The sequence below is a fragment of the Chiroxiphia lanceolata genome, chromosome 17 (assembly GCF_009829145.1).
Source record: "Chiroxiphia lanceolata isolate bChiLan1 chromosome 17, bChiLan1.pri, whole genome shotgun sequence".
Classification (NCBI taxonomy): Eukaryota; Metazoa; Chordata; class Aves; order Passeriformes; family Pipridae; genus Chiroxiphia; species Chiroxiphia lanceolata.
The window spans coordinates 3453712-3476316 of NC_045653.1; the positions used below are offsets into that span (position 1 = coordinate 3453712).

The 22605-nt window shown below is 43.1% G+C and overlaps 1 protein-coding gene across 13 annotated transcripts in view; it reads left to right on the plus strand.

Moving 5' to 3' along the window:
* The window catches only part of PTPRT (protein tyrosine phosphatase receptor type T), a 448309-nt gene that overhangs the window by 327408 nt on the left and 98296 nt on the right, over positions 1-22605 (plus strand). For all 13 annotated transcript variants that reach the window (XM_032704671.1, XM_032704672.1, XM_032704675.1 and 10 more), the window contains exons 10-11: positions 6435-6636; positions 10053-10155. In XM_032704671.1, the coding sequence (XP_032560562.1) occupies positions 6435-6636; positions 10053-10155 (305 nt within the window). The remainder of the gene's footprint in view (positions 1-6434; positions 6637-10052; positions 10156-22605) is intronic.

Here is a 22605-nt window from a genome sequence, read left to right on the forward strand (position 1 = left end):
GGAAGTACCTGTTTGCCTGCAGGTGCTGGGCAGGCAGGACCCCAGCCTGGCTCTCACAGGGATGCTCTGCTTTGCAGCTGGGTGTGAGTGCACTGGTGTGAGCTCCAGGCACATCAATACTGAGCTTTTCTAAAGCTGTACTAGGGAGGGTTTAAACACCACTAAGTCAGGCTCGTAAGCAACTGAGTCTGCCTGGCTGTCTTCTGGTTAAATAGGAGTAACTCTGATTCCAGAGAGGATTATGCAGTTGGGAAGTAGCACTGTCTCTCTGGTGAAGTGGTTTTCAAAATGAGAGTCGTAGAATCACAGAATGGTTTGGGTTGGAAGGGACCTTAAAGCTCATCTCATTCCACCCCCTGCCATGGGAAAGGACACCTTCCACTAGCCCAGGTTGCTCCAAACCCTGTCCAACCTGGCCTTGGACACTTCCAGGGATGGGGCAGCCACAGCTTCTCTGGGCAACCTGTGCCAGGGCCTCCCCACCATTATAGTAAAGAATTTCTTCATAATGTCTGGTCTAAGTCGTTCCCCCTTGTCATAGCACTCCCTGCCTTTGTGACAAGTCCCTCTCCAGGGGATGCCACTTTAAAAAAGAAAGGAATTAAAGCTGGGAATGGTCTGCAGTTTTCATTTTCTGGGGTGTCAGTGGCTTTATTTTGTTATTTCAATGGGTTTGGTACCAGCCCTTTCTGTGAGCTGAGTCGGGGGACATGGTGACAGGACACAGTCCCCTGGGGCAGGGGAGGCTGAGCCCAGCCCTGGTGTGGGAGTGACTCCAGCTCCTGGGCTGTTCTGGTCACACAGGATGGTGCCTCCTCCTCCTCTCCTGCTCACTGAGCAGCCTTGGAGGAGCTGACATCTGTGACAGTCCACAGGGATCCTTATTCCCAGTGCACCCACCTCCCCGTGCCCCTCTGTGCAGCAGGATGTGACAAGAACCACCAGATAAAAAAGGTCTTGATTCCAGGTCTTGCTTCACAAGACAGGAGTGAGTTCAAAAAGCAGCAAGAAGTCAGGAAAAGCTGCCTTTCCTTCTGGCTCAGTAGAGACAGTAGTCAGGGTGTCCTGCAGACCCCACTCCTGACCTTGGCAGAGTCCTGCAAACAGTGGCTGTGTCATGTTCCTCCTTCTGGCTCCTCTCTTGCCCATAGCAAGAGATTTTTTTCAGTCTTGAGTCACTAGTAAGTGAAAAAGGGGGGAAAAGACCATGATAGATAGATAGATAGATAGATAGATAGATAGATAGATAGATAGATAGATAGATAGATAGATAGATGGATGGATGGATGGATGTGGCAGCTACTTGTCATCTCCAAAGCATCCCCAAGTACTGGGGGTTGTGTGAGGGTGTGGAGAGGCAGGATGGGCTGTTTTATAAAGACAGGAACATAAAACATCAGTGGAAATGTAGGGGAATAATGTAATGGATTTATAGGTTTCAAATGCCTTCCCCAAACTGCTGTGCAGGCTGTCACTAAAATGGAAAATAGATATAAGGTTGTATAATGTATCCACAAAGTAGTGTGTGATTTAACAGCAGCTCTTACCATTTGCATGGGAACAGGCTGCAATTGCTAAAATCAGGGGGGAAGCTTAAAGTCCTTATGGTTGATGGTGGATATGGTTGTAAAGAGCAAAATGCTGCTCACTGGGGTTGATTAATTCTGTATGGCAAAAGATATAAGATGAAGTGCTCTGCCTACTGGGTTCAACTGCTGTGGGAAGAAATATAGGAGCGTTTTCTTTTTTTTTTGCCTTGACTGGCAAGTTCTCAGTCCTGAGAGCAAACACTGGAGTTTGCTGCCCTCAGTTTTGGGGTTCTAAACACAAAATCCTGACAGCTCTGTTCCCCCTCAGTGGGAAAGCTCACTGGAATGCATCGAATGTATGGGAAGGCTAAATGGATATATCAGCTGTGGTTTGAGTGGAATATTCTGTCTTGTTAATTTATTTATTTAAGAGAATTAAAGAGAATCTGAACAGCCATCCAGGGGTCCCAAAGGATTTTAGTAGTGCAGGGCAAGAAGGGCCATTTCAGTGAAGTGATGAGATCTTTATCACCTTTATCATCTTTGTTCTTGTATTAAGCTTGTGGCCTTGTGATTGTGCCATAATATGTCCTTCCAGAGGAACTCCTAAAGCCAAAGTGTAATTTATCACGTTGCTTGATGGTCCATTTCACTGTTTAATTACCACATTTTTAACAATATGAACCCTCTTTTTGTATAGGGATCCTCTTAACCTCTAATTTTCAACCACACCTGCTGATAATTTTATTTCAAAAAGCACAGGACAAAGCCCTTTCTTCCCCCACCGTGCAGAGAAGGAGTAAAATTCACCAGACTTGTGTGGTTGCAAGAAATCCTCTGGGCTTTTGGAAAATCCAAGGGGGTTAAGGGGGGATTATTTTTGTTATTTTTTTTTAATGATGTGTTTTCTTCTGAAGAAACATTTGAGGTGGAAAATAACCTTGTGCTTCCTAGTTTAGTTAATTCCTCTGCTGTGGTCTCTCCCTTCCCCAAGAAAGTTTTATAAGCCCTTGTAAGAGAAGGTTTGCAGACAGTGACAGTTAGCAGAGCATTCCCATCTCCCTGGAAAATTGTGTTAAATTGGGCTCTGTGAAGGAGAGAGGAGCTGTGCTCATGCTCTCAATATTATATATCTACATCCCTGTGGTGGTTAACACAGCTCGGTGATTTCAAGGAGTTAATATTCCAAGGTTTAAAATGGGTGAAAAACAGAAAGAAGGATGGAATAAGAGGGGATGCCTCTGGTTAGTGGGGCACTGGCATAGGTTGGATGCTATATCACATATTTATATAGATTATAAAGGATATAAATCATTAAGATCCAGCAGTGAAGTTGCTAACAATCCCATTTCTTACAGTGAGCTGTTCTTATTTGATTCCCCATAGTCTATCACAGGAATTATATATCACTGAACACCTGGAAATTAAACATATAAAGCCTTTTTTGATAGCTTCCTGTAGGCTTGAACTTGTACTGTTGACTTGGTTTACACTTTAGACAGAATTTGGACTCATGTATCCAAATTTTGCAGAGTGTACCAGGGATTTGAATCCTCTGTGCTCCTCCTGAGTGTGTGATTCCTGTCCAGCTGGGAGGCTCCTGGGCTCACTGTTCTGTCCCTCCTGTGCTGGTGGGAATGTGCCTGTCCTTTATCCTTCTGAGTTCCTTCACCATCTGACTTGCTGATTTCTCCAGATTTGTGTCTCTGGAGACACACTGCAGTTTGAGAAGTGTTTCATTAACTCCATGAAGGAGATTCCCAGGAAGATTTAGCATTTATTAATGTGTATTTCTTTGCCTGTTTTTGCTGTGTTTGGAACCATTGTAGTGTTGGCCACTAAAACCTTTCCTTGGGATCATCAAGTTCCACTGGAGCCAGTATGTAAACTCTCCATTCCATATGTAAACATGGGACAGACATTCCAGTTTGCAGAGGAAAGGCAACTTTCCACTTAAGGCAGCACCTGGTGTGCAGGAGATAACAGGAGGGTGGTTAAAAAACATAGAGTTTCAGTCCTGTGAGAAATTTCCTCATCTTTGTATTTGCATTTATTCTACATCAGAATGCAAATAAATATTTTCAATATTTCCAGTCAGAATTATATTCTCAAATATATTTCTGAGTATTTTCCTGTTTGTTTTCTTTGTAGGTTTTTAAACATTTAAATTATTAATACTGTTTCTTTTTTTTTCCCCAGAAAGCACAAGTATTAGATGACATGGTTTGTCTTTAAAATAGATTTTTTTATTATAATTTAGAACAGCTGCTTTCTAGCAATTGAGTCATCTCATTTTTTTAGATTAGAATCTCTTGTTTGTTTTGTAATGAAATGCTTTGACACTTGGAACAAGAAATTAAGATAAATACTCAGCATAGGAACCACAAGAGCAGGTGGGTTTTTTCCAGCATCCTTCTTGTTCCAGGAAAGTATTTCTTCTCCAGACATGTTTTTTGTGCTTTTATAAATGACTCCAAAGTTTGAAATTTCCGTGGTTTCTTCCTGAAAATTTTTCACTCTCTGGTTCCCCACAGTTTCCCTTGCTTCAGAAAATTTAGTTTAAACCAGTTAAGAGGAGTGGCAATTTCTTAGTGTCTTCCTTTCAGCTGGTTATAATTTGGTGCAGGATACACTTACATGTGAAAAAGAGCATATAAGTGATGTATTGCAGCATCTTTATTTCTGTAGAAGAAATCTCCTGACGCAGGGACGTGGATTCACACAGATCCATACAGTGCAGCTCAGATACTCCAGTGAGGAAGTACCACTGACTGGAGGTGATGGTGGCACACTGTGAGGAGTGTTGCAGGGATGGCTGGGGAGCCTGAGGCTGGCAGAGCATGGATTGTGCCAGGGCAGGAGGGAGCAGCCATCCCCCACTGCAGGAGGTGCTGCTGGCAAGGGCAGCTGGGCTGCAGCTGAAGTGGCAGCTGCTGCAGCTCAGCTGGGAGGTCCGTGGAGGGATAGACTGAGACAGAGCTCTCAGATGTTAATCCACACTCAGGGTAGCATTAATATCCAAGAAACAGCAGGTATCTCACTTGGCAGAGAGAAATGATGGTTGTTTTCCCCGAGCTGGGAGAGGGTTTGCCTCCTTTTCCAAGTGGAGGGCTCTGTGTTCAGGGCTGCTTCAGCTGCTTCACCTGGGGCTTTGCTGCTCGACCATCAGCACTCAGCAACCACAGAAATCCAGTCCCTCAACCACAAAATGTGTCACAAATGGCAATGTGGAGACTCCCAGCTCATGGTGGTCATGACAAGGGTCATCACAGAGGTGGGCCACGGGCTCTCCTGGCAGTGGCTGGGTGTACTTTCCTCCCCACTTCAGCCCCTCTTGAGGGAGGCAGAGAAGAGCTCCAGGCTCACTCTGCTGAGAGCAAGAACTGGTCACTGTATTTCTTACACTGATCTGTTCTTATTTGATTCCCCATGGTCTATCACAACAATTATATATCACTGAACACCTGGAAATTAAATATATAAAGCCTTTTTTGATAGCTTCCTGTAGGCTTGAACTTGTACTATTGACTTGGTTTACACTTTACACAGAATTTGGACTCATGTAGCCAAATTTTGCACAACTGACCAGGGATTTGAATCATCCTCCTGAGTGTGTGATTCCTGTCCAGCTGGGAGGCTCCTGGGCTCAGTGTTCTGTCCCTCTTGTGCTGTTGGGAATGTGCCTGTCCTTTATCCTTCCGAGTTCCTTCACTATCTGACTGTTGCTGGCACCATCAGTCTCTTATTTATCCTGTTATTATTAAAGCCTCCCCTTTTTAAACACTGGATATTTATTTTTCCTGAAAATGCAACATTTTCCTCTTGTCACAAGACAAGCGACTTAAAAATTTTCAAAGGCTCTTTCAAGCAAAGCTGGGAATTAGATTCTTGTGGAGACCTTCATAAAAAATTGAAGACTTCGTGTATTAACATACATTGATTTATTCATAGTGTTTCATTACAAATAAGTGAGGATCCCATAATATCAGGAAAGGTTAGGAGAGCAGCAGAGCACAGTGTATTATACTGACAGCTCTACTGAATCTGAGCTGCCTTTGGATTGAATTTGGAAGGCAGGCAAGGAATTGGCTGGTAAATAAGTCATGAGTTTTGCTTGCAAGTGTCTGTATATCCAGAGGGTTTCCATGGGTGGGATGATGGAGCTGGAGCAGGATTTCAAAGGTGTGGATTCCTCTCCAGGTGTGCTGGCACCAGCTACAGGTGTATTCCTGACACCTCTCCAGGTCCAGAACCCTCCTGGCTTATTCTCTCAGGTGTAAACCACATGTAAATGTGCACTCTGAGGCTCAGAGTGAGGGGAGGGAAAGGATATCAGTGGTTGGCTTACAAAGGAGAAGGGCTTTTATCTAAAGACTTGGTCATATTTATTTCATTTAAATGTACAATTTCATTTCAGCGTGTTCTCTCAGCACAGGAAAAGACTTTCAAAGCCTTTGTTGCTGCCATTGTTTTCAGCTGCCTTATGAGAAGATGATTTGCCAAAAGAAAATGTGCTAAAGATGATTTTCCAAAGGAAAATGTATCCATGTTTGCACCGAGGGTTTTCAGATGCTGGGGGGGATTGTGTGGGAAATTCTCCTGGTAATTGTGCCGGTCGTGCTGTGTGCTCTGATTTGACTACAGAAGTTCTGAGATTTGGAACAAAAAAGCAGTTCACTGCATCTTTTGTTGTAGATCAGCCCATGCTGAGGTTTGAGTGGAGAGAAAAGATTAGTTTTTCCCTAAGTAAAATTGCCATGTTGGGATGCAAATACAGAGCCGCTCACCAGAGATACTGAAATTATCCCTGGCCTTGAGTTTTCAACGTCTGATTTCAAGAGATGGCAAACAGGGGAGCAAAAATAGGCCCCTTGTCACCTTCCTTTCCTTGTTCTTCATTTGCAGATTACATACAAGGCCGTTGGGTCCCTGGATCCCAGTGCTGACCTGTCCAGCCAAAGGGGGAAAGTCTTCAAGCTGAGGAATGAGACCCACCACCTGTTTGTAGGATTATACCCAGGGACCACATATTCCTTCACCATCAAAGCCAGCACAGTCAAGGGCTTTGGGCCACCCATCACCACTCGGATTGCAACTAAAATTTCAGGTACTGCTTTGAAGAAATTAAAAAAACCCCCACACTTTCCAGTGCTTTGTTCTTTAGATCTAAAGCTGGTGCATAAAACAATAAAAATATTGAGCTCGGTGTCTCTCCCAATTCCATAGGGCAGATTTTTAAACCTGTGTTTGATCTGGTAACAAATGCAGTGGTTAATTTGTGAGTATCTTAAATAGCCATGAATGTTTTTGTGGAGTGTTTTAAATGAGAATCATCATTAGTTGTACAAATGAACTACCTCTATAATAATTATTGTCAGCATTATCTGCCTGGATGGGGAAGCTCCTTCGGTAATGTGGTTTTTATTTTCAGAATGCACCAAGATGGATGTAATGAAGTAATGGAATTAATAGTGCAAAGAGACTAAAAATAAAGGAGGAAAGCTGTTTTCATTGGGGTTTTTATGAGTAAGAGCAGAGGGAGGGCTCGAGGTAGGCAGACAAGAATATGAAATGCACTAAAATAAGGAGGCATTGCAAAGAGAACATGTGAAAAAACAAAGAGGAGACTTAGGCTAGTTATCAAAAAAGGGATGGTAGAGGTGATGTTGGGCAGATATATGTAGATTTTAATTTTAACATGTAGTTGATTGCACTAAAATAGCTTTTCTAACAGAGAGAAGCACTGACATTTTTTTGAACTACCTTAACTGGGTTTTTTTTCAGTAGAGCCAAAATAAGCATTTGGGACATTCAGGACACTTGGAATGCTTGAAATTAGGGCTGAGTGCTGTAGGAAAGAGGGCACAACAGTGTGTGTTTTCCACTGCCCTTTTTCAAAATTGGGTAGTAAAAGCAAATTGTCAGCAGTGAGTGACAGGGTAAACTTGAAGGAAGTAAAATGCATCCCCTTCTTCTGCTGGCCATCTGCAGGGTTTGAACCCTTAACATTTAGTCCAAAAGCCCTAAACCACTTGAAGCAAAGCCATTATGTGTCCAAAGAGCTCCACAGACTGTGGGGTTTGTGCAGCCCTGCTGTGAAGGGACAGCACTGTGTGGACTCTATTCCTTTGTGACCAGAGAAGTAAAATAGCTCAACAATGGTAGTGCTTTTCCCCTCTGATTCTCTTCCTTTGAATTTTATTATTCCATGAGTGCTCAAGTTGTGTTGGAAGCCTGCATGACTACTACCTGTATGCACACTTGATTTATTGTCTTTTTTAACTTCCACCTTTGAAATACCTGGGTCACAATAGCTGGGTGCAAACTCCGTGCAAGCATTAGGATTATCTGACATTGGATTATCTCATTGTGTGGTCAAGTTTGTGACATTTGCATTTTCCAAGTAATTTGGAAATGACTGTTAAACTTGCTCTAAAAGGCAGTCTCAAGGTTATTAGGGAGAAGAAGGATTTTTGCACTGACTGGAATGTCCTTGTAAGTCTGTATGTGTTTGAAAACGAAAAGACATCTGTGCTGTAGCAATGTGTGAGCATATTTGTTTATATGGGTGGATACATTTGTTTACATCTCAATCTCAACTGAATAGCAGAATTCCTCAGGACTTTTCTTTGGGCAGGAAAACAGGCATTCATTTGATGAGCAGGGCTTGCTACTTTAGGGACATCTCTGCCAATTGTGAGTTGAGTGAGGTGCCACACACCTGTTCTGTGTGGAGCACACACGAAAACTGCTGTATCTTATTCTGCTGTCCTGTGACTAGCACAGACCAGGATCACTGGATTATTTATTCTCCATACCCTTAGCTGGGCCTGGCAAGACCTATTTCTTCCATTTCCTTTTCAGCTATATAGTGTCTGACAGCAAGATTGGAAGTTGTCTGTGGCAGGTGCAGTGCTCACACAGAGGGTGGCTGAACAGGTCTCAGAGATGTCCAAGGCAGCCAACAGCTAATCCAGAAACAATTCAGTGGCACCAGTGCAGAATCTTCTGCACTTGGGGCAGAAGATTCAGAGAAGGATGGTGGAGGCTGCAAAGGCAGAGCCCAGCCTTGTTGTGGTGTCCAAACTGGCCTTGCCACCTCCAGGCAGTGGCTGCCCCATCCCTGGGAGTGTCCAAGGCCAGGCTGGAGAGGGCTTGGAGCAACCTGGGCTAGTGGAAGGTGTCCCTGCCCATGGCAGGGGGTTGGAACAAAAGGATCTTTGAGTTCCCTTCCAACCCAAATCAGTCTGTGATCTCCAGCATCTGTGGTGATCTCTGGTATAGAAGACCACTGGTGATATGTGTCTTCTTTAAACATCTCACTCCTTCCCCTTGATGCAGAGCACCTTATTTCAGAGAAATCCTCCTGAAGGAGTTGGCATTCATTCTTCCCTGGCTTATTGACAGGGAAGTCAGTAGCTGAGCTGATAATAGCAGCCCCACTCTTGACAGTTTTCAGGCATTTAGATAATAATCCTGATTGTAAACAGGATTACAGTGGAAATCACCATGAGAGGATTAAATATGGGATCCCCCACAGTGCAGCCTGCCCTTGTGAGTTACAGGTGAACTATTTGTGTGAATTCTTCTGTTTGCTTTGTACTTTAAAGATACTTGAACCAAACTTGCATCTTTGGAACAGACTTGATACTGCTCTGACCTCCTGATCTCTTCAGTTCTTACACAGTAAAATTTGTCCCAAATAGATGAATTTGTCCCAAATAAGAAGGAAAAAGTAATAAGTAAAATATGTTTCCTAAGGAAAACTTCTACTTTCATGGAATGATCCTAAGAGAAGATAACAAAGCAGGAGTAGAAACTAAAGTTTGGCTGAGAGTGAATATTCCATGGGTTTCTGTATTGCTTTGGAAAACATGTCAGGGAAGGGATGGGGATGCCATGGCTGGGAACTGCCCGAGGGCAGCCCTGGAATCTGTGCAGCTGCCCGTTGAGTCAGCATCACTAAAGCACTGGGGTAAAATATCATGGATTTGGGTGCAAAAATAACCTGGCTAATTTGTACTGCTCTCTTTTCATCTTTTGTGCTCCATAACACACCCTCCAGCTAATCAAGGGGACACAGCTTAAGTCTCTGTATTAAGAACTCTTAAGATGTGAGGAGGCTAATCCACTGACCAGAAAAGATTCAGGATTCCTGGGTGCTTTCCTCAGCTCTGCCACTGACTCACTCCTCTTGGGTGGTTTTTTTTTTTATCATGTCCGTTTTTCTTTCTTCCCCTATAAAATGGAAGGAATGATCCCACCTCAAAGCATTACTAAGTCTTAAAAATTCAAAACCACCTTGAAGATTTTCCAAGCCAGCTTGAAGATCCGGGGGGGGCCAATTCCTATTTAATTTGAGGAGAAAAAGAGCATCCAAATATTTAAGCAGTTTTGATGACTCTGGTCGTAACACCGGGGAGTATTTTGACATTTCATTTGAGAAATGTGAAATGGTCTCCAAGGAATGTTAACCTGAGTGAGTGAGTGGTGTGTTCCTAACGTGTCCCTGCTCTGCTGCAGCGCCGTCGATGCCGGAGTACGACACGGACTCGCCCCTGAACGAGACCGACACCACCATCACCGTGATGCTGAAGCCTGCTCAGTCCCGGGGAGCACCTGTCAGGTGGGTGTTTTGTCTTCTCTCTTCACAGTTCCCCCCCCATCTCCTTCCTCCCCAGGCTTCCCTCACGCCTCTCTCGTTCTCCTCTGATAATGGAGCTGCTGAAAGCCAGCGCTGACTAAAAGGCCAACTCGGCTGTTGATTCTGCCTTTCACAGTCTCCTTTTATAAATGCCTCAGCCTCCTTGCCTCCTGCTGTTAACCTCCAGGAAGGAGTGCTGCTGGCACTGTGCAGGGTTATTACCCTCTCAGCAGCACTTCAGATGCCTCTGCAGGGCTGGAGCACAGCAGGACGTGGAGCTGGGTACTGAGTGGTGCTGTGGGAAGGTGGAGGAGGCTCCAGGTCTTCATCCTGCCCTCTCTTCCATGGTGAACAAGGCCTGCCTGTAACTACTGGAGGAATACCTGAACTGTCTTCAGTGCTTGCAGATGCATTTGTGCAGTTTCTGGGTCTGACCTCACTTCTCACACACATAATCCAGCTGTTGCTGCTGGGCTGGTTGTACAGTGAAGGAATGAATCTGGTGCAGAGAAAAGGAGTTCTGATTTAGTGAGGCTTTGCTAGTGTAGGTAAGCAGGTCCTGCTGACAGAGCAGGGGATTTACAGAATTACACAACCACGGAATCATTTAAGTTGGGAAATCTTTGACCAGTCACCACTTTGTAAACTAGACCAGAGCACTGAGTGCCACGTCCAGTCGTTCCTTGGACACCTTCAGGGATGGGGACTCCACAGCCTCCCTGGGCAGCCTGTTCCAGTGCTTGACAACCCTTTCCATGAAGAAATTCTTCGTGATATCCAACCTGAGCCTCCCCTGGTGCAGCTTGAGACCATTTCCTCTTGTCTATCCCTGTGTCCTGGGAGCAGAGCATGACCCCCATCTGACTCCCCCCTCCTGTCAGGGAGTTGTGCTCCAGCCCCTTCCCCAGCTCCATTCCCTTCTCTGGACTCTCTCCAGCCTCTCAGTGTCTTTCTCACAGTGAGGGGCCCAGAACTGGACACAGCTCTCAAGGTGCAGCCTCACCAGTGCCCAGTACAGGGGTGCAGTCACTTGCCTGGTCATCTGGGGGCAGGGAGCTGCCCAGGAACCTGTGGAATAGAAAAAACATTTCTGGCTGACTCTGAGCTGGGCCCTGCTCTTAGTGATGAGATGCTGGACTGGGACACTCCACTGCAGGTCACTCCCTGACTGTGGGAACATGGCTTAGAGGTCTCTTCCATCAGAGTGAATTTGTACATGGAGAAAGGCACCAGCACAGATGAGCAAAGTTCCCTTCTGAGCTGGTACTGCCTCATCTGTCACTGGCAGAAGTGCCAGTTGGCCATTCATCCTTCCCCTCATCCTGCCACTCCTCCTGCCAGGCTCCTCAGCTGAGAGCAGCGACTGGAATCACTTAGAAAAGCAGTGGGTCCTGCTTTGCAGTGGTATCCAGCAGGTATCCATTACCTCCCTGGGGGACCTTCAGGCTTTTACCTCCAGTTTTCACAAGAGACCTTGGCAGCTTTTTCCATGCCTGGTATTTTAAAAACCTCTAGTTCCTTCTTTCCAAGTGACCTGGGCTTCTGTGCCTCACTGACAGGTTCTTAGTGCTTTTGAAGGATGTATTCAGGAGCAGATTGCTCAGAGGTAAACTGCTGGATTTAATGAAATATCCTACGTGGCTTGGTGGTCCAGCCTGTGTCACAGCTTTCCCCCAGATTGCATTGACAGGCTCAGGAAAAAAGTCTGCTCTTTAAGGCTTGCACCATCCATTCTCTAGTTTTCCTGAGTAATGTATTTCAAAGTTTCCCTTTCAATCTCTGCTACTCCATATGAGCAAATTTAGGAGCCTATTTTCTGAGTCCTTTAGGGATGTTTTTCTGCTGGAAAAGAGCAGTAAAATCACACAGCTCTGTTTTGTTTTATTTCTTTATATGGGGGAACATTCCTGTATCTCGTTTTACCACCTGCTGTCTTAACAGTGTTGCTATTTTGTCTTTTTATTGAAAAGTCTTGTGATTTTTCTCAAAGTCGATTTACTGCAGTTTAACTGCATTCAGTGAATAATGCCTTTGCCAGCAAATGCATCTGTATATAAAATTGGTAGAGATTTTTTATAAATTTTCACTCAGGTTTCTTTAATTGCATCGTAGCCCATTACACACATGTTTGCAGAGAGGGCAATATTTATATGCCACATCTAAGTGATAAAATTATTTCCTATTATGAGTCCATTTTATTGACTTACAGATGTGTGAATGGAAACCAGGAGGAGCAGGGGGAGTAAAGGGGAGGGGGGATTTTAGCTTTTTATTAAATATGACAGCCTGAGAATGTGGGAGTACCTTCCTCTGTGTAACCATCCAGACTGTTCCTAGTCTGGCCTTGACAAATCCAGTTATTCCAACCTTTGATTTTCCCAACCTGTTCCCTTTTCTTCCAGTCTGTTCTGCACACTCCCATTTGTGAGATTCTCTCAAAATACCATATGCAGAAGCAGGTAACATTCCCTCAGAGTAGGGAGTGTCAACAGCACCCAGCACATTACAGGAATAACACATGAATAACATACTGTGAACTCCTTGGGACACTCTTAATTACACAAGAGGGAGGTGGTGGTTCATCCTCTTCAGTGTTTTTAATTGTATTCAAACTGAGCTCAAATACATCTTCTTTGTTTTTGTCTGGTCAGTTGTTCTGCCTTTTGGTTGTACATGGTTTATTTCTCTTACACAAGTGTGGTATTTTCCAGTCATGTCTATTAAACACGATAAAAAAAATGTGCTTTAAAAGTCTGCCACAAACTTAAGTGGCTTAGAGCCCCTCAAGGATGTGATGCCATCCTGTGCTCAGGCACTGAAGGCATTAAGACAAACAGAGATTTAGGGCAATGTCTGAGCAATCTCTGTTGTGGGGCTGGTGAGCTGGAGTGATGTAGGGGTGTGACTCCAAGGTAGTATCTGTACATAAGAGAGTTAAGTAACTTTTTCTTGAGTTATTTCCTTCTGCTGTAGCACAGAGATGGAGCATGGTCTGCAAGAATGTTTTTAGAGTAATACTGTAGGATATTTAAAATAAGATTCGTTGTGTTTTTCATTCATTTGAAAGGCAGGCACACCAACTCCAAAGTCACTTTCAGCATTAAGACATTTCTGATGTTCCCCAGTGCTCATGATAAATAATTTAAATGTGGTTGTTTATAAAAGTAACGACCGTGAACTCGGCATTGTTAATGATCTGTGGGTAACAGTGAAGACACTTTCATATGAACTAACAGCATTAATGTAAACTTAGATATTCTTTGATCTGTTTTGTCCTATTGCCAAAAGAGAGGTGAAGCCTCAGCAAGCAGAAATGTTCTCCCTTGTGGCACAGGCGTTGCATTGGTGCCTTTATTTTTCGTGGTATAACCCACAGACCTTGACTCCACATTGCCCTTTAAAAATAACTTTTAGGTGTTCTTATATCAATCTAAACCCCATGAATGGTGCTGTGATTGATATGCTGAGGGCTGACATTCATCTATAATGCACTCACAAGAGGAAGGAAGAATGCAAGTGTTCTCAATCTTTACTCCTCAGCTCTTTCCTGAAAATCTCCAATGTGATTTTGAGGATATTTCTGCCTTTGAATGTGTTATTGTCAGGAGGGCTGAGTCAGTCCTGCATAGATTATTCACATATGACATCTTTAGACCTCTATTTGAGGCTTTATATCCCACTCACTGCTTGGAAATACCACTGTGAGGGGTTTTCTCCACACAACTCATCCACTGGGCTGGTTTTTGGGTGTTGGATATTTGAAAGTCCATCTGGTTTATTAAGATGCTGTTGCTTCTACCAATCTACCTATACTGCTGTTATGGAGAAAATCAAATTTCCAGAGCAGGTATTAGTTTGGGGGATTTCAGAGTTGGCATAAATGCTGCCCACGGGTGTGATTGCTGTGCCCATACCCTGCTCAGAGTGTTGGAGCTGTAGGACACTGTAGGAGGACGTTAGAGAACAGCCTGCAATTATATTTTGGAGGGTTTGAGACAACAGAGAACTTTTTTGTTGGAAGAAGATGGATTTAATCTCTTTATCTTCCTGCAGTTCTCAGAGATGTGTCAGTAAATAATCTGTAGTGTTCTTTTGTGTGCTGCCAGCACCCAGGTCCAGGACAGTCTTTAGGCACCTGATCCCTGCACTCTGTAATATAATTGGTATTATATTACAGTATAATTGTATGTTATATACAGTATATAAATACATATATTATATACAGTATAATTATAAAACAGTATAATTGGAACAATCTTGTTTGACCTTTGCTCTTGCCTTTTTGCAGATATATTTTTTTGGGGTGGGGTAGAATATATATATTTGATATTTTTTTATATATATATATATATTTTTGCAGTCTAAGTATCATGTGTAAGTGATCCTGGAGAAATATATTCAGGTAGGATCATTTATTGTGAATGCATGGAATGGTCAGATACTTGTAATCACTTTTGTGAGGAAGGATGGCTTATTTTGTTAAGGTACGTCTGAAAGGAAGGAAATAAATCTAAATAAGAGAATGGAAATTAAATATTTAAAATATATTTAGAAGTACTGGGCAAAGGTCAAATAAGTATTTTCATATCAACACTCAGCCAGGAGCAGAAATTAATTTATATGGACTGAGCCTCATGTACTCTTAAGTAGCAACATCTGAGTCTTGGTCTTCTAAGCATGAAATAAAGGTAATTTTTGGTGTCCGTGATGTTGAACATATCAAGAGAAAACATCTGTAGTGTTATTTAACAGAACACATAAGAACAGTGTTTTTTTCTGGTTTTATGCCCAAGCTATTCTCCCAGGAAACAATCTTGTAGGATGTGTTTGTACCTAAGTGTTCCTGCATTCAGCAACAAATGAAAATTTCCTGTGATGGAGGGCAGTGGTTTTGCTTCCATTTTATGTTGGAGAACTGAGATTTGGACTAGCTAACACTTGCCTTTCATTTCCCTCTGCAACAAAGCAGAAATTGAGAGCGTGTGGAGCCACAGGCTATAAATTTAATCTCCAGATAACTCCTTCTTTCTTTCTTTTTTTTTGTGATTTTGGGCATCATCTTTTCATCCTCAGTCACTTTTCCTGCATCCCTCTCACTGGCATCCTTAGTCTGCTTTTGCTTTTCCTGCACAGTGGTTCTTTCCATCCTCACAAAAGAGTGGTTTGCAGGCCTAGTGACCTCGATTCCATGGGGAGAAACTCTAAATTCACCATATTTGCTGAGGTTTTTGTTCTGTTTTGGGGCTGGTGGCTTTGGTGTATAGATCTCCATCGCTGTACAGGGAGCAGTGCTGTTCAGCTCACTGCTTTGCAGCCTCTCAGTGGAATCACATGAGCTTGCCTCAGGCATTTGTGCTGATAATTAATTCATTAATGCCACGAAAGGGTGGCAATTGCTTGTTCTTAAAACTCCCATGCAGCCGTACCTTGTGTTCCAAAATAAAGGCTGCAGTCAAGGAGCAAGCAAAACAATAAGAAGGAGTTTAATGCTGAAATTATCTTGCCTGATTCTGAAAGTTGGATTGCCTCGATAGGCATCTTCTTAGTACCTGGAAAATCAAATTCCTGTGCTGCCTTTTCTAAGCTCACATTCAGATGTCTGCATCACGTGAGTGGGTTGATTGAGTACAGGGCAAAATAGTCGTCACATTAGATCTTTTAATTTTGTTGTATTTAATGAGGAATGAGATTATCAATCTAGGCTTCTGATATTATAAGCCTAATTATCTGTATTAATTAACATCTCCCATAATATACCTCAGGGATATTGTTCTGAAATCATTCAAGCTGGGTTTCTCTTGCCTGGCATTCTGCCTTCAATTTAGCTCAGGGTTTGAAGGTAAATGAGAGAGTTTCTTTCTTCTTAGAGATAAACCAGATCTGCTTTTTCTTTAACTGTGTGCAAATGTGAGAGAACAAAAATGAGAATGAGAAAGAATAAAAATGAGAATTTGGGTGGAATAATGGCAGCTGTGAGGACCAGCATGATGTTTGTTACACCAAAAAAAGAACAGAATAGGGTATTGCACAGAAGCACTCACAGGTTTGACCTCACTGATGTGTCCAAACTCTGGTTAGTTTGTTCAGAGCCCTGCAGTCCTGAGCCTGCCCTTCCATTTCAGCTGGAGCTGTCAAGTTGTGGTATTAAATGCAGTCCTAGAATGGTTTGGGTTGGAAGGGACCTTAAACACCATCTCATTTCAACCCCCTGCCAGTGGCAGGGACACTTTTCCTCTATCCCAGGTTGCTCCAAGCCCTGTCCAGCCTGGCCTTGGACACTTCCAGGGATCATCCATAATGGCTTCAGTAGGACTTGAAATTATTCTGAATATTAGAAGTGCTTTGTCTGTTGTGTCAGGAGATACAGGGATCAGGAAGGAATATTTATAGTCTTTCATGTACCATGGCATCATTTATGGAATGGGGGTTCCAAGGTTTTCTTAGTTCCCCCAAAGAGCCAGGTTTTAGTCCTAAAAAGTGAGGATAAGGGCATTTGGGATCAGTTGTTTCATCTGGTACAGGAAATGCATTTTCTTACTGGAACAGAAAACTGTTCAGCTGAGAACTGTGTCCCTTAAAAAGTCACAGAACTGCCCTTGGCCATTTATCAGCCATCAGAAGCACAGCTGATGTGGGAGCCTGGGTGACCCGCTGTGTCTGTGACCATTCCACAGAGAGCTTTGGCAGTGGATAGAAATGGGAGAGGAAAGCCATAAAATTTGAGTATGTTTTCATGATAATACTTTAACAATCAAGTTACACATGCAGCCAATTCTTTTGTGTCAAGCAGCATTTTATTAGTACTACAGTGAGGCTTTTTGCTAACACTTTTTATGTGTGGCTGGAGGATACTTGAGTGGGGGAAGGAATATTTTTGCATAAATCTTTTGTGCTGACCATGTAAGCTGTCAGATTTAATTCCAGCAATCAAAAGGTTAATGAAGTCAGAACTTTAAGCTGAGACTCACAAATTGATGGCCATTTTCTCACATCAAGCTGTCACCCAGTAAGATGAGGGAGCAGGAGGAAATACCCACAGTTGCCAGTTTGAGGGGTTTTTTTCCCCAAGACATTTCTTTTCTTCACAGCTCCCAGAGCCAATACATCCCTTCCTTGAATGGAAGGATAATACCAAACAATGTAAAAGATTCCAAAAATGAAAAATTGGGGATTTTGTGAGGTGCAGTGCCAAGCCTGTGAGAACCCTTGGATGAGACCCTTCAGTGGGACAGGCTGAGCCTGCCCACAGCTGCTCGGGGTTGGAGCAGCCCCCAGGAAGCACCTTGGCTCTTCTGGTGGAGCACCAGGGGTGATTGACCTAATGGAAGCAGCTCCTTAAGGGACTTAAAATGAGATGGGATGAGTCTGAGCACAAGTCCCTGGCAAATGGCCACCCCCCAGCCAGCAGTCCCTCCACCAGGAGTGAGGATGATGAGTTCAGAGGACAAGTGGGCTCCTCTCTGCTGCATGTGGTGATGTTTATACTCCCAGGTGCCCTTTGGTGTGTCTGTAATAACACAAAAAGTCACATGAAGGGAAGATGACTAAGCTCTGCTTTGTTGTTGCAGACTAAGGCATTTCAGGATTTAATTATATCACAGGTATATAAATTCCGGAAACATGTTAATGCTCCCGTGATTAAAATTATAGAGGGGCTAATTGAAAAAGCATAAACTGAATTGAAGAATTCCTAATTATAGTTTGCTTTGAGGTGTTAATTTCCTCCATAACGAATGCATAATTTCTTGGAACTGGAAAAGGGGGTTGCTGCACCAGGGCATGGGCTGCAGATGGAATGAAGGGATTATCATAAATGCAGGCAAGACAGTCCTCAGGAATGAACCTCTGCAGCCATGATGTTATTCTGCCCCTCTGTAACTTCAGTTTTCCTTGCACAGCGCTTTTCCAAAGCAAGAGGCAGACCTGGGAATGGTGAAGGATTTACTTCCTGTGCAAAAGGAAGGGGAAACACTGGTGTAATTAAAAGGAGTCGTGGTGCAAAAGAGGGAGGTGAGGAGAGAGGCAGAAGGTGGAGTATTACACAGAAGAGGAGGCAGTGCTGACTTCCCTTTGACCCACCTTGACAGATCCCCAAGGAACTGCAGGAGCTGATGCTGATGCAGGTTGAGGGTTTTTTTCTGCCAAAGCATATATCCTATATGTAATGTTTTCTCTTGTGTAAAAAATCTGCTTAGTTTTTAAGGGACTTGGTGAACTACAGGATCGTCAGATACAATCTCCCAATGTTTAAGTCTGACCCATTCCTTCTCTGGAGGGGGTAAGAGGTGTGTTTGGATGATGACAGACCAGCTGTGAATTGCTGCAGAGAATTCTTGTCCTTGGTACTTTCCCATTCCCCTTTCTCCATCCTCATTTTCCCTTGCTGTTTGTAGTGAAGGTGCCATTTCCGAGCTCTCTCTGGTGTCAGAAGCATGATCACTTTGCACTTTCTGAGAAGGAAAGTGTCCAGAAAAGGTGGAAAGAAGCTGGTGGGTACTCCTGCAACTTCAGGTGCTGCAGGTCTGTGTTACCCTTCCCCAGGAGAGCTCATCATCACTGCACATCCATGACAAACTGTGAGGAGTTACCTGACTGTATGGGCCTTGTGTGGTAATGAAGTTTATCTGAAGGTTGGAAGCAGAGAAGGTTCCCTCTTTCTTTCTTGTGTTTTTCTTAGCTTTTTAATTTAAAAAAAAAAAAATCAAACAGACATGACACCAACCAAAAGGTTTTTGAAGTGTTCTCTCTTAAGAAAGACATCACATTCTTCTGTGTGGGTTTTCCCTGCACAGTCTTGTAGGTGTGGTTGTGGAAAAGGCAGAGGAAGCTTTGAATTCCCAACTAGATTATCTCTGCATCCAAATGGACCTAATTTCATGGAAGCCATTGGAAATACCCAAATTAATTCAGACTGTGAATATATGCAAATGCACCCATCCTCTTGTCCAAGCCACGGCTTTTATGAAGGACGTGGCAGAAGGTGCTGGACAGTCCCAGCAAAGGGTCTGTCCTTCTCGTCCTGCAGGTTGTTCAAGAACCACTTTGGCTCTTCTTGTCCTTGAAACATCCTCCTGGTGTTGAACCAGCACTCGCTGAGGATGAGACAAGGCCTCAGTCAGCGATGCCTGTTTAATGTGAAACGACATCAACACAAAAGAGGTTGGGTCGGTTTTTTTCTTGTAGATTAAACAGATGGCAGGTGGCTCAGGAGGGAAAAAACACCTCCAAAGCCACTAACATTAGCTGCTGTTGCAGGGAAAGCTGTATCTGTCTGCACTCATTATCTTTAATCTGCCAGCACGAGACAGCATTGAACTGGAGAGACAGAGACTGGGCCAGTTCCACTGGGGAGCAGCTATTATGTCTAATCTGGGTGGCAAGCCAGGTCAGGCTTATGGAGATGGTTGTGATAATGGAACACAGAGCTTTCAAATGCCCTCTGGTTCTTTATATCTTTTTTTTCTAATTTTTATTTCCCAGAAGATTAAATAGAGAATTTAAAGCATTTAAGAGAATGAGGCACGTCTGATACGAGTAAACAGATGCAGCAGCAGTTTTGTGGTGGTGTGGGATGGAGAGGAGGTAATTTTGTGAGTATGGACAGCATCTTTTATTAGGCCAAGTGATACAGCTGGGAAAAATGGCCATTTAAGTACACAAATCCTTCTTTATGTTCAGTGACTACTGACTGAACACAGTTGTCTTTTTGACAACTGCTTAGGTTTTGTGTGTGTTACCACATTTCTGTTGGCTGTGGACAGGTGCTGTGGTGATGGTCTAGATGGTCTGTGGGAATATTCACATTTTTAGTTATCTTTCCATAGCTGTCCTTCCTTGGAAAGATGTGGCCTCTTCACTCAGAGAAGAGTCATGGTGGGTGGAACATTATGAGGTTGGGAGCTCTGATTTTAGTAGATGCATTTATGTGTAGGTACACGTGTGTGTGCACACACAGATGTTTAGATGTGCACTTATAGAATCACAGAATGGTTTGGGTTGGAAGAGACCTTAAAGTTCATATCATTCCAACCCCCTTCCATGGGCAAGGACACCTCCCACTAGCCCAGGTTGCTCAGAGCTCCATTATTTAAACTATAATTATACCTCCTTACTGGCACAGCGTTGTTTCTGGTTCATGGGAGTTTGACAATCTTGCATCTTTTGTGTGGTGCAATTTTATGCCAGAGAGTCTCCAGAGCTCTTCTTTCCCAGCACTGTCTGCTCCTCCCTCATCCCTGCAGGTCACATCTCAAGTGACACCCAGGAGTAGCATTTTTCTCTTATTTTTCCCTTTTTGAAAGACTTTGCAGGAGTCACATGTGCTCAGACTGGGTACTCCAGACTCCACTAGACAGGACATATTGGCTGGTGGGTGGATGTAGGAACAGTGGACAAGAAAGTGGAGATTTGTTTGCATATAAGTGATATTGTGATACCAGGCAAGTCACTCATTGCACGTTCTCCATGCCAGTGTTTATATATCTGGAATGGTGGGATAATAATGTATTGGACCTCAGGGGTCTGTCAGGATAAAAGTCTGCCCACCAGGGTCTGAGGCCATGGGACATTACATTTGACACTACATTGTCACTTCTTTTACCAAAGGAAAAAAATCATCCAACCACCACCACCAAAAAAACCCCAAAACCAAACCAAACCCCCAAACAATCCACAAACAAACAAAAAAAAACCCACTACTTTCTAACACAGTTCTCATTTCTTAGCCAGTGGTGGGAATTGTATGGGATGCTGCATTAGGACTGCAAAGAAATTTCAGACAAAGTATTCTGGCCAAAGACAGTGTTTGATATAGTGACACTGGCAGGATGCTTTGCTGCAAAAACAAATATTTTGTTTGGTTTTGCTGTTTGTTTTTTTTTTAAGCTTGACAGTGCAGAGCACCTTCAGTAGATGCCACTGCCTGTCCCACAGGGAGCTCATCACAGTCACTGGGCCTGGCTGGGGAGGACAAGGGATCAACCATCTCCCTCTTCCCTACAGGGAGCACACAGCCATAAACTTCCTTCCTTTTCCTGGGGCCCATTTCAATCACTGTAGAAATTTAACAAAGCTCATAATTTTAGTGACACGAGAATGCCCCTGTGAGAACTCTGACTCCAAACAGTGCTGCCCAAGTGTGAAATCGAGACCTTTTGTTTCTGGGATTTACTTGGAAGTAAATCTGGAGTATTGAGCTGAACGTGTGAGAGTGGAAGAAAATGTGAAGAGACTCTTCTTGATTATTAAATGGTTTTCATTATTATTGGCTCTATCTCAGCAGCTTTTTTTCATAGCAATGGCAGTAATTACCATCTCTTCCTTCTATGCCATTTTTTACAAATTTGGCTGAGTATTTTTTTGGTATTCTTCAACTTCAGTGAATGCAGTGTAAGAGTTGTTTAATTTAAATGAATGTTATAAGAACACGCAAAAATAACTGCAAAATGAAGGCTCTGGTGTGAATAATTTTGCAATATGAAAGACTATTTCCTCAAGTAGCATCACTATTAGAGGCTTTATTTTTGTGAATGCTTTGCAGATGTGAGCAAACTGATTGATAACACTGCAGCCCAGTATTCATAATGGACAAGTTTTTGAGTCTTTGAAGTAGCCAAGCATATTCTAGAAGATGACATCATAGAACAATCTCCTTTTTTGCCTCTTCTCAGCATAAAACTGTTCATTGAAAGCAAACCTTCACTTCAGCATGTTGTATTCTGCATGAAGCTGTTCCAGAGTGAAATGAAAATAGGAGCAATCTTTAATTGCTTTTAATGGGTTTGGAATCAGTTCTTAAATAGACAGAGAACAACAGTGCTCTGGGTCCTCTCTGTACATCCTGGGTGGCTGTGAAATGCAGCTCATTATGTTTTGTAGATTAGTTTTCAGAGCTTCTGGTCAAAGGTGCTCTTGGAGGTTCTAAGGGTGACATTTTGAACATGTCAAGTCAGTTCTCAGGAATATACTGGCACCTGTATGAACCCAGAAAACTTTATGAACTTGGGAACTGCCTGTGGAGTTGATTCTTGGATGCCTGAATGTTTGATTATGGGATCACAGGAGGTGTCTGGCCAGGAAATACTGACCCTTCTAGCCAAAGGAAAGCAGTGCTGCAGTGTGTGCTCAGAGCAGTGAGTCTCAACATCAGGGTTTATGGCAGTTATCCTTTTAGTTCTTGTAAATTCTAGTAGAATTTATATTATGTAAAGCTTTCTTAGACTTTAGTGGGTTTGGGCTGAATTTTTTCCCAAATCCTCTGTGTGCAGGTTCATAGGAAGGCTGGAGGCCCATTGTGAGAAGGATCTTACAATTTAATTTACAATTTTTTAGGGTAAGCTATATAGAGTACTTTTCTTCAGATTTCCCATTATTTTATTTCTTATTTTTCGTGTGGTAGAATTCAGGCTTTTATTTTGATATCTCTAAGGAAGA